General features: G+C 39.9%; 1 protein-coding gene across 1 annotated transcript in view; it reads right to left on the bottom strand.

Annotated features, from left to right (window-relative positions):
* CUL3 (cullin 3) overlaps window positions 1-12,963 on the bottom strand; it is a 99,996-nt gene that overhangs the window by 15,157 nt on the left and 71,876 nt on the right. The window contains exons 11-13 of the mRNA XM_067538983.1: window positions 8,313-8,437; window positions 7,870-7,966; window positions 2,034-2,168 (exon numbers count right to left, since the gene is read on the bottom strand). Of these exons, the coding sequence (XP_067395084.1) occupies window positions 2,034-2,168; window positions 7,870-7,966; window positions 8,313-8,437 (357 nt within the window). The remainder of the gene's footprint in view (window positions 1-2,033; window positions 2,169-7,869; window positions 7,967-8,312; window positions 8,438-12,963) is intronic.

A 12,963-nucleotide genomic window follows, 5' to 3' on the forward strand; every position in this document is an offset into this window, starting at 1 on the left:
ACTGACCTTATGAAATGTGTAAAGCAGAATGCTGCACATGGGAGCTAGGTCTCTCAAAGGTCTATAAAAGTGTCAAAGGGTAGCTGGTCCCTGTAAGAAGACCAGAACCAGCTCCTGTGTATCAGAGCAGGTTGGCCCAAATGAGCTAATTAAAGAGAACAGGGCTACACCTGGATTTATAAAGACCTATCAGAGGGCAGGAAGGGGATCAGTTATTGGGACAGGCTGTGTCTGGGGAGTGGAGACTCAGAGAAGTGGAACTAAATCCCATGGGCAGTCCCTGGAGCAAAGGGTCAGGTACCCAGGAAGTTAGCCCTGGTGCTGGTAATCCAGAAAGGAAGCAGAGCTGGCTGGGACTGGGAAGCTGAAAGAAGCAGGAACACCAGAGACCCTGGGATGGGAGACCATGAAATCCTAGAACAAAGGAGGAGTTAAGAGACTACTTCTGTTTGCTTTATTCACTTATGTTTGGACAATAAACCTTCTTAAAGGAGACTGGGTGTGGCAGTGTATGTTTGGAAGTTGGAGAGAAACCCTACCCTACCACAATGAGATTCTACACATACCAAGCATTTCATGGCTATTTTGGAAGGGGGCAAAAATCTTCTGACTTCCATCAAAAGGTAGATTGATTTGAAATGATTGACTTGAAGTGATTACTTGAACTTGCTGCTGTCAGCAAAGACATACCCTCAGTGGGAGACTGCAGTGGCCTCTACTTCTCCTTTTGGGCTCTGGATAGCTATAGATCATGACCCCACAAAGTCACGAGACCGGTTCGTCCACCTCCTCCTGGTGTCGGCCAAGATGGCCATCCATCATATCAGGAAAAGGAAGCTGGACACCAGGACGCTTTGTGACTGTGGGGCCTATTTCCGATCTCTCCTTAAGTAACGTCTCTGGGTGGAGTTCCTCTGGGCAGTGTCCACTGCCTCCCTGGATGCTTTCAAGGGGCAGTGGGTGCTGTCTTGGATTCTCTGCTCAGTGTCCCCCTCTGGATCTCTGACTTTATCCCTGTGACCTTCATTCCTGGCCCTGTTTTTTCATTTGCTGACCCCAGGATTTAGTTGATTCCTGAGTTTGGAGGCTCCTCCCCTTATGTTTGGATCCTTTAGCAATAGGCAGGCCCACACCTGCGCACCCCAGTGTCTCCAGAGGTTCCCACTCTTTGTGAGGGAAGCACTGTTAAGTCAACAGTATATAGAAGCCAATCTAAAAACCAGATAACTCATTGGCCATTTTGGCTGCTGTGGTGATCTCTACATGTCCAACCTACAATTGGTACTTGTGTGAAATAGGAACAGGAACAGAAAACTCCTGTACAGTTGCAAAGGCAACTGGAAAATAAAGCCAGTCTGCCAACCTTTGTGTTTTGCACAAACACTTACATGTCACTGATACTTCTATGCTCTGGCAACTTTATTGTTTGTGAATGCATGCCACTGACAATCTGCAAAGTCATGCTATCACAGTACATCATGAGGTCATCAGAATAAAACATTACTATTTTACTGACACTGAAAGTATTATCTACTATTCAGCAACCAAATTAAGACAGATTCTTCCCATTCTGAGGTTTGATGACTCAGAATATGAAACATGTATCAAGAATAAAGATTTCTTCAAGAAAATGAAACAAAATGCATCAGTCTTTTTAATATTTTAGGTAGAAGTAGCTCCTCATCTTCCTGAGAGAGTTTTTAAATAAATTGACCATGTGTTAATGGATTAAGAATATGTCAAACAAAATTATGGAGCTAAGAACAGTATCTCTAACCATAAAAGTAAATTATTATGGACCTGAACTCAGAATCAGAATCTGAATCAGGTAAAAAGAACTGGGTGCTAGAGGCTAATAAGGTATAATCTCTTGGCATCAAAAGACCTGTCCACATAGGTCAGAATTTCCTACACAATTTCTGAAAGGGTACAGGAGGATGTATAACACCATAGATGTATATATGTTCTGCATCTATCTGCAGAATACATTTTAACAGTTATTTAAAGTCAGCTTAGAAAGCCACAATTCATACCTCAAATGTGTATTTTTCTCTGTTGTTAAAGAGCATTAGTATCGTCATCTGGAAAGTGGAGACTTGCAATATGTGCTTCCTTGTATTTGAGCCAGTTACTTGGGCACCTCCTACCCCAACCTCTGAGCCATCTTCCTGTTTGAATTTAAAAGAAGTCACAAAATCACTTTTAGGAACATTTTTTCACCTCCTGATTAAGCTTTTTATGTAGTAAATGGAGAACTATGCTTAGGGAATATTAAATTTGAGATTTTAAATCCACAAATCCCAGAGTAGTATATGCTTGGTTTTAAATTTTGCTTAAGTACTGTAATATATTCTTCAAATCTCCCTGCTCCCCCCAATCCTTGCTGATTTGTCAAAAAATGCTGCAGCCAAAATTCTTGGCCAATAATCCAATAATGCCAGATCCAAAATTTCTCTTAGTAATCTATGTTGTTGGTGTGTCCTAAACCAACTTTTGTGTTTTTCACGTTGCAGTTATGCTCTGTCACCATGTACCATACAATCTTTCTTCCTTCCAACTTTTGCTTAGCCTTCCAATGCTGATTTCTCCAGCAGTTGCTACTCCCATTTCTCACACATACACAAATGAGATTTACTTGTTTTGTTTGTATAATTTGAACTTTAGATATCAATATCTTTGAAAAGTGTAACTGACATCAGTGGCATTATGAAACTACAACAGGTTTGCCTTGAAAATATTTTCTTAATATTACCTACAATGTAACAACTGCAGAGAAACAACCACAATTTCACTTTGATCTCAGTCACAGACCAAAATAAACTTAAATCATTAAGGCCATTTGTGAAGTCATGCAGGGGCACAAGAGCCGGCAACCAAAATAGTAAATGGGAAGCTTGAGTGGGAGCTTGGCGGAGGGTATTCTTTGATGTCCTAGTTTTGTTTTGTTGTTTTCCCCCGCTCCTTGACAGGACTATGTGGGAAGGCTATGACAGACACCGAGGCAGCAGAGGTAGTGACCCAAGCAATGGAGGGGACAATGAAGATGACTGGATGTGGAAGCTGCAGGATGTACATGATCCTGGAACAGGTACCTGAAAAGAGCTTCATTTGTATGAAGTGCTGCCTGATAAAGTTGATGGAAGAGAAGATCTGAGGTTTGGAGACGTAGGTGGAAACTACTTGAGTTTCGAAAGGGATTTGAGCAAATGATGGAGGGAAAGCAAGAAGAGGCTGAAGAGAAAAGTCAAGACTTGCAGATGCAAGCTGGACTGAAGAACTTGGAGGGGAGACTTCTGGGTGAGGAAAGTGTCCAGTAGAAGCATGTGACTATGAGAACCAGACAGAGGAAAAGACCAGCTAGTTAAGGACAAACGGAACTCAGGAACATGTCTGCTGAGTTGGAAAATGAAGAAGGGGCACAGCAGACAGTAACTGAAGGTGGGAGGGCATGGAAAAAGCAAAGAACAGCTAGTCCGATAAGAGGAAGAGAAGAGTCAATGGAGATACCCAGAATTCAGAGCCGCATGAGAATACATGTTGACTTGCAGAAGATTGCAGGGAGGAATAAAAGACAAGAGGACTTGCAGCCAAAAACAACAGGAGGAAGGCTGGAAAAAAAATCACACCATCCCCAAGAAAAAGCAGGTCTACGTGACTGGGGACTCCCTACTAACAGACAGGCCTGCACCAGAGCTGATCCAGAGAACAAAAAGATGTACTGTCTGCCAGGAACTAAGATACGGGATGTGGATCTGAGGCTGAGGAGGATTCTAATGGGAGCAGTAAAGAATCCACTGATTGTTTTTCATTTTGGAACAAATGATACAGCTGGATTCTTGCTGGAAGGTATCAAGGGAGACAATGACAGGCTGGGGAAGATGCTTAAGGAAATGGAGGCTCAGGTGATCTTCAGTGGGATTCTTCCTGTCCCAAGAGGAGGAGAATGAAGGTGAGACAAGATTATAATGATCAACAGATGGCTCAGGTGGTGGTGCTATAAGGAGGGCTTTGGGATTTGACCACTGGGAGGCATTCATGGACAGAGGACTGTTCTCATGGGATGGACTCCACCCTCAGTAGGGAGGGAAATAGACTTCTGAGACGGAGGCTGGCACAACTGATTAAAAGAGCTTTAAACTAGACACTCAGGGGAGATGGTTGGGAGATGCTCATGTAATCGCCACACCTGATTTTAACATTGAGAAGGAAGAAAATCAAATAAGAAAGGATACAACAATGGAGAAAGGAACAGCAGTGGATAGAAAAATAAACATTAAGAGGAAAGATAGTGCTGATACCAAAGAAACTAACAGACTGGTAGACGATACTGGCAGTAGAACGACTATACCTGATTGGACGAGCTATGTGGGTAAAGCCAAGCAGCAACAATGAAGATGTTTGTACACCAATGCAAAGAGCTGGGGTAACAAAATGGAGGAAGCAGAACTACTGGTGCAGGAAGTGAAACCAGATATTATAGTAATAACAGAAACATGGCAGAATAGTAGTCATGACTGGAGTACAGGTATTGAAGGGTATGTGCTGCTCAGAAAAGACAGAAATAAAGTTAAAGCTGGTGGAGTAGCATTGTCTATTAATGATGAGGTAGACTGTTAAGAAATTAGAAGTGATGGAATGGATCAGACAGAGTCTGTTTGAGACAAAATTACTTTGGGGAAGAAAACTACTAAAGGTTCCCTTGGGGTATGCTACAGACCTCCAGGATCCGATATGGATATGGGTAGACATCTCTTTAATGTTTTTACTTAAATAAATTCTACTGGGAATTGTGTGATTATTTATGGGAGACTAATTTCCCAGATATAAATTGGAGAACCAGTGCTACTAACAACAGCAGAGCCCCGATTTTTCTGGATGAGATAGCTGACAGATTTCTTCACCAAATAGTCTCTGAACCAATAAGAGGCTATGCCATTTTAGATTTGGTATTGGTGAGTAGCGAGGCCCTCATAGAAGAACTGGTTTTAGGGGACAATCTTGGTTCAAGTGATCATAAGCTAATTCAGTTTAAACTAAACAGAATGATAAACCAAAATAGATCAGTAGCTAGGGTTCTCGATTTCAAAAGGGCTAACTTTAAAAAATTAAGGGAATTAGTTAGGGAAGTGGACTGGACTGAAGAACTCAAGGATCTGAAAGTGGAGGAGGCTTGGAATTACTAAAATGCCGAAACTATCTGAAGCCTGCATCCCAAGCAAGGGGAAAAATTCATAGGAAACCAACCTGGATGAGCGAGTATCTCAAACAGGTGATTAAGAGAAAGCAAAAAACCTTCAAAGAATGGAAGATGGAATGATTCAGCAAGGAAAGCTACCTCTTGGAGGTCAGAAAGCACTGGGATAAAGTGAGAACTGCCAAAAGCCAAACAGAGTTGGACCTTGCCGAGGGAATTAAAACCAACAGTAAAAGGTTCTATAACCATATAAAGAAAAAGAAAACAAGGAAAGAAGTGGGACTGCTAAATACTGAGCATGGTGTGGAAATGAAAGATAATCTAGGTATGGACCACATCTAAACAAATACTTTCTCAGTTTTTAATAAGGCTAATGAAGAGCTTAGAGATAGTGGCAGGGTGGCTAATAGGAACACAGATATGCAGGTAGAAATTACCACACCCAAGGTGGAAGTCAAATTCAACCATCTTAATGGAACTAAATCGAGGGCCAAGATAATCTCCATCCGAGAATATTAAAGGAACTGGTATATGAAATTGCAAGCTCAATAGCAAGGATTTTTAATGAATCTGTAAACTTCGGGCTTGTACACTCTGACTGGAGAATTGCTAATACAGTTCCTATTTTTAGGAAAGGGGAAAATTGTGATCTGGGATACTACCGGCCTGTTAGTTTGACCTCAATTGTATGCAAGGTACTAGAACAAATTTTGAAAGAGAAAGTGGCTAAAGGACAGAGAGGTGAATAGTAATTGGGATAAAATACAACATGGTTTTACAAAAAGTGTATCGTGCCAGACCAATCTGATCTCCTTCTTTGAGAAGATAAATTATATTTTAGACAAAGGAAATGCAGTAGATCTAATCTACCTGGATTTCAGTAAGGCATTTGATACAGTTCCACATGAGAAATTGTTATATTAATTGCCATCTTCTCCAATTTAGCTAAGAATTTGAAGGAGGATAACAAACTGGTTAAAGAAGAAATTACAATGGGTCACACCGAGAGGTGAACAGACAGGCTGGTGAGAGGTTACTACTGGAGTTTCTCAGGGATTGGTCTTGGAACCAATCTTATTTAACATTTTTATTACTGACATTGGCACAAAAAGTGGGAGTGTGCTAATAAAATTTGTGGATGACACAAAGTTGGCAGGTATTGCCAATATGGAGGAGGACCAGAATATCATACAAGATGACCTGGACGACCTAGAAAACTGGAGTAACAGAAATAGAATGAAATATAATAGTGCAAAGTGCAAGGTATATTTAGGGACTAACAATAAAAGTTTTTGCTATAAGCCAGGGATATATTAGTTAGAAGCGACAGAGGAGGAGAAACACCTGGATGTATTGGCTGATCACAGGATGACTATGAGCCACCAATGCACGTTTGTGAAAGAGGCTAATGCAGTCCTTGGGCATATCAAGCAAGGTATTTCCAGTAAAGATAGGGAAGTGTTAGTACCATTATAGAAGACACTGATGAGACCTCATCTGGAATACTGTGTGCAATTCTGGTTTCCCATGTTTAAGAAAAATTAATTCAAATCGGAACACGTGCAGAGAAGGGCTACGAGGATGACCAGAGGAATGGAAAACCTGCCTTATGAGAAGAGACTCTAAGAGCTTGGCTTGTTTAGCCTAACCAAAAGAAGGCTGAGGGGAAATATGATTGCTCTCTATAAATACGTGAGAGGGGTAAATACCAGGGAGGGAGAGGAGTCATTTAAGTCACATGCCAATGTGAACACAAGAACAAATGGATATAAACTGGCCACCAACAAGTTTAGGCTTGAAATTAGGCAAAGATTTCTAACCATCAGAGGAGTGAAGTTCTGGAACAGCCTTCTAAGGGGAGCAGTGGGGGCAAAAAACCTAACAGGCTTCATGACTGAGCTTGATAAGTTTAGGGAGGCGATGATATGATGGGACTGGCTACAATGGGATGTAGCTGATCTGCAACTGCTAGCAGCAAATATCTCCAATGGCTGGTGATGGGATACTAGATAGGGAGGGCTCTGAGTTACTACACAGAATTCTTTCCCAGGTGTCTGGCTGATGGGTCTTGCCCACATGCTCAGGGTCTAACTGATTGGCATATTTGAGGTTGGGAAGAATTTTCCGCTGGGTCAGACTGGCAGAGACCCTGAGGAGTTTTCGCCTTCCTTTGCAGCATGGGGCATGGGCCATTTGCAGGTTTAAACTAGTGTAAATGATGGATTCTCTGTAACCTGAAATCTTTAAATCATGATTTGAGGACTTCAGTAACTCAGCCAGATGTTAAGGATCTATTAAAAGTGGGTTGGTGAGGTTCTGTGACTTGCAATGTACAGGAAGTCAGACTAGACAACCATGATGGTCCCTTCTGACCTTCAAGTCTATGAGTCCATTAACATCCTAGGACTTAACTCAACTAACAAATTGGATAGTTTCAAATTTGATTCAAGCTTATCGAATGTATGCTTTTAAGGGTATTCTAAACCACTGCCAAGATAAGAGTTAAATTAAAAAAAGCAATAGATGTGGTTTTTGAAATTGTACCTATAAATTAAACAACTGCCAGTATAAAATATATATTAACAAAATCCAAAAACGGATTATAAATTCATCTTTACATTTACAAACCATAACACTTTTACAAACCATAACACTTTTAGAATACAAACATTTACCTTTTTAACAGGTCCATAGAAGGTGGCATTGAGATCTGCAGAACCCATGTGATGCTGGAGTGTCAGCTGTCGACCACTATGTTTGGCTAAATAAAATCTACAAGACAATTAAAATGAAAATTTATATATTTATATGGCACATTTTATCCAGATGATCCAAAAGCATTTTACATACGTAGATCATATTGAACCGTTCAGGATGGAATGTATTATGTGTAATGTACAATTACTCTTAAAAAAAAAAAAAAAAAAAAAAAAAAAAATTAAATTGAGCTTAAGGTCTCATCTGAAAATAAAAACCAAGCAGTCAGTTTTCTAGTTTGTCCAAAAAAGAACAAAGCAGCTTTCTAATATGCCTTTAAAACTCTCAAAAGTATGTTTACCAGGGTTTTCAAAGCTTTTTATTTACAATTGCTAAATACAAAGCCTGACCGAATACATACCTTCTAAACACTTCAAAAGCATGTCTGGGGGCTGGAGGGATGTTGCACTTTGGTGTGGCTGACTGAGTAGGCCAGTATCCTGTTGTGAGAACCCGCACTGTGAGATCAACGCCACCTAATGAGACCTACAGAAAAATTGGAAGAAGACATCCACCATTTTAAAACAGAATAGTGTTCCACCCTCCCCACTCATTATAATTAGACTTTCTCCTGAGCTTGCTGGAAATGAAAAATGAAAGTGTAGTTGCCATTTTTTCTGAGCTGGACAAATTAAATTCATTGTTCCTAGAGCAGGAGACAAAAAATTAAAGTTACAGCCAAAAAGCTCACATTGTTCCCAGATGGCAATTTAAGACTGTACAAAGTAGGACAATGTAAAGTGCTATGCAATTGCTAAGTATTCACAGTACAAACAGTAATTCTGAAATTACATCGTCAGATTCATCACAGGATAAAATGTGTCATTTTTTACCTCCTGCTTTTACTCTGTTTCCAGGACAGCTGACTGAATAGAAACAAAAAGTTTATGCTGGGTTGCTAAAAATACAAATGGCAAAGTAATAGTTTTGTATTTGCCCTGCGGCAGAAAATTATAAGCAACAGTTTGACATTCAACATTATGCAACAGGGAGTTTTTCCTGCCATTCCCTCTCTGGAGTTTTAAAGGAGAAATCCTCTGCATATATTTTACCATTGTTTTATGTAAAAGACTGGTTTCTTGCTCAACCTGAGAAAATTACATGGCTTTAACTCTTGTTCTCTGAAACTAGTTATTAACATAGGCTTGAAACACTCTAGACGTGATGTTCTAAGCTATTAAATGGACTCATCAGTAGGTGGTACACATCTATTTGCAACTGAGGTATAATTGTCAATACCTCTCAACTAAATTCCATAGTGCCAAACTTATAACTGAGTATATCTCCAGCTTCAGTGGAAAATGAGGTGGGTTAGTGAGGGCTTATGATTAATAACTCCAAAGAACATGAATTATAGGAAAGTAATTTTCTTTTCTTAAAAGAAAAAGTATAATTGTAATTATATCCAGGTTCTTACAGACTATGAAAACTAAGATACAGCAATAGAGTGGATTATATTAAAGGCAAAAAAGTCACAAATGTCATTTGGACAAAAAGTAGAAACTTCCCAAGCTAAATAGTGGCATAGCATCCCTGAAAAGTATTAAGAATATTATTTTTATATTACAAGAATAAAATGCACCCAATACATACATTAGAACTAACATCTAGAGACCACTTTAGAAAAAAAAAATCAGCTTGGCCACACAATCCAGAAACCCAGGTTTTAACAGAGAGTGGATTCAAGATATAACAGTCTAAAACTGTATTTTACAAACATACATAAAGAACTGTATCAAGGCTGCTCCAGAGTGAACCTAAGGCCATCCAATGTCACTGACATGCTTCTGATTTCATGAGCCTTAACATGATCTTGATGTACAGAGAAATGCAATCAATCATCCATCTAGACATGGGACTCTCAGGGTATGTCTACGCGGAGATAAAAACCCACAACACTAAGTCTCAGAGCCAGATCAGCTGACTCAGAGCTGTGGGGCAAATTGCAGCATAGACGTTCAGACTCGGGCTGGAGCCCAGGCTCTGAGACTTTGACCTAGGTGAGCCACAGCCGTGCCACAGGTTTATTATCGCAATGCAGTCAGACCCTTGAACATTAACTCAATGCATTCAATCAACAAAAAGGTGTACTGAATCAAATTATTTTTGTTTGCTCCAGAAAATACCTAGCTTATGAAGTGTGGTATCAGCATGGACATGAGGGTATGGAAAATATGTTTACTGAATATAGTGGAACTGCAACATTATATTTGGAAAGAAGAGTATGCTTGCTTACCCACTGAATCCTTGAAACATCTTAGTCATAGACTAGAGACCGAACTCACTCAGATTCTCACAGATGCAGTGCTAAATATAATGGGTCAGATATTTGATTGAGAACAAATTTTAGGAACACCAGATCTCATATATGACTTCTCTTATCACCAGCATGGGTGCAGCAGGGACTAACGGAGGGATAGTCTTTCAAGTGTAGAACTGTGTTGCATGACCTCCAAAACACAAGATTTCAGGTTCATCAACCTGGAAAATGTCTAAAGTTTTATCATCTATTGACCTCCCCCACCTCAGCTTCTCAACGAAAGAAAGTGCTTGTACAAAGTCGATCATCAGCAGCAACATCCTTCCCAATATCTACTAACTCAGTTTTATATCTATGAGGCTTTGGGCTTTTGAATGTGGAAAAGCTGGCTCGTGACTCGTCTAGCAAGAATCATATGCATGCCATGCACATCAATTGTTTCAAAAAGAACAATTACTTTTATTAGAAACCCTAGAACCTCTAGCACCACAATGGTAATATGAATAAAGACTTCTGAATTCCTGTCAGAAAGCGATCTTTTATTAAGAATTGTTCTGCCAGAGAAACACATGCACTCCCATTCTCTGTATGTTCTTTAAGCATTTCATAAAAAACCATAGTAGTGATACTAGCCAAAAAGGCAATCACAAATTCAACTACTAGCCTATTGTCAAGAATAAGATACCAGGGCTACTCAGGGAGAACCAGGGTTTAAAAAGCACACTCCTAAGCGACCAGTGGAGCTAGCGAACAGGGACAGCTAACAGGAGTTTTGCCAGGAAGTTCTCCAGGTGAAGGAGAAACTTCATGACACTTGGGGTGTGTTTGTTGTCTGTAGCGTGTGTGTTTCTGGTGTGCTTGACTGAAGTATATTGTGTGGTCTGTTTGGAGGATTGTGTGCTGATCCTAGTGGCCTGCTAGGCAAGGCTGACAGCTTCTTAAAAAGGCTTTGATCCCCAAACCCTTTAGCACCCATCAACCCTTAACCAGGGGGAGGGGCTACTCAGGGAGAACCAGGGATTGAAAAGTCCACTCCTAAGCAATTAGGGGCAGCCAACAGGGGAGTTTTGCGAGGGAGTTTAGAGGGGAAGTGTCGGGGGGAGGGAGAGTAGATGCACTTCATTAACATTCTGTAAACTAAAGACAATACCCCCATCCCCAATAAAAAAACAGTCATATCAAAAAGAGTCCCATTCAATTATACCACATATTGGCAGACAACTAAAAAGTGACCATTTTTTAAAGTGTTTATATACAAATACTAGAAGTCTAAATATTAAGATGAGTGAACTTGAGTGCCTCTTAACAAATGAGGATATTAATATAATAGATATCACAGAAACTTGGAATGAGGATAATCAATGGGACACAGTAATACCTTGGTACAAAATATATCGAAGGACAGAACAGGTCGTACTAGTGGGGGCGGGGAGGGTGGCACTTTATATGTGAAAGGAAGTATAGAGTCAAATGAAATAAAAATCTTAAATGAACCAAACTATGCCATAGAATCTCTATGGATAGTAATTCCATGCTTGAATAATAAGAACATAGCAGTAGAGATATACTACTGACCACCTGACCAGGATGCTGATAGTGATGGTGAAATGCTCAGAGAGATTAGAGAGGCTATAAAAATAAAAACTCAATAATAATGGGGGATTTCAACTATCCCCATATTGACTGGGTACATGTCACCTCAGGATAGGATGCAGAGAGAAAGTTTCTTGACACCTTAAAATGACTGTTTCTTGGAGCAGCTAGTCCTGGAACCCACAGGAGGAGAGGCAATTCTTGATTTAGTCCTAAATGAAGCACAGGATCTGGTCCAAGAGGTGAATATAGCTGAATCACTTGGTAATAGTGACCATAACATAATAAAATTTAACATCCCTATGGGGGGTGAAATACCAAAACAGCCCACCATGGTAGCATTTAATTTCAAAAGGGGGAATGACACAAAAATGAGGAAGTATTTACACAAAAATTAAAAGGTACCGTGCCAAAAGTGAAATCCCTGCCAGCTGCAGGGAAACTTTTTAAAGACACCATAATAGAAGCTCAAGATAAATGTATACCCCAAATTAAAAAACATAGTAAGAAGACCAAAAAAGTGCCACCATGGCTAAACAACAAAGTAAAAGAAGCAGTTTGAGGCAAAAAGGTTTCCTTTAAAAAGTGGAAGTTAAATGCTATTGAGGAAAACAGAAAGGAGCATAAACTCTAACAAGTGAAGTGTAAAAATATAATAAGGAAGGCCAAAAAAAATTTGAAGAACAGCTAACCAAAGACTCAAAAAGTAACAACAAATTTTTTTTTAAGTACATCAGAAGCAGGAAGCCTACTAAAAGAACCAATGAGGCCAATGGATGATCAAGATGCTAAAGGAAGAAGATAAGGCTGGTGTATAGAAACTAAATGAATTCTTTGCATAGGTCTTCATGGCGGAGGATGTGAGGGAAACTCCCAAACCTGAGCCATTCTTCTTAGGTGACAAATCTGAGGAAATGTCACAGATTGAAGTGTCTTTAGAGGAGGTTTTGGAACAAATTGATAAATTAAGCAGTAATAAGTCAACAGGACAGAGCTGCATGCAGTATTCAAGATGTGGGCGTAGCATGGATTTATAAAGAGGCAATACGATATTTTCTGTCTTATTAACTATCCCTTTCCTAATGATTCCCAAATTCTGTTAGCTTTTTTGACTGCCACTACACATTGAGTGGTGGTTCTCTGAGAACTATCTACAATG

This window comes from Emydura macquarii, unplaced genomic scaffold (assembly GCF_026122565.2).
Source record: "Emydura macquarii macquarii isolate MOO-44397 ecotype Brisbane River unplaced genomic scaffold, CSIRO-AGI_Emac_v2 contig_499, whole genome shotgun sequence".
In the NCBI taxonomy this organism is placed as follows: Eukaryota; Metazoa; Chordata; order Testudines; family Chelidae; genus Emydura; species Emydura macquarii.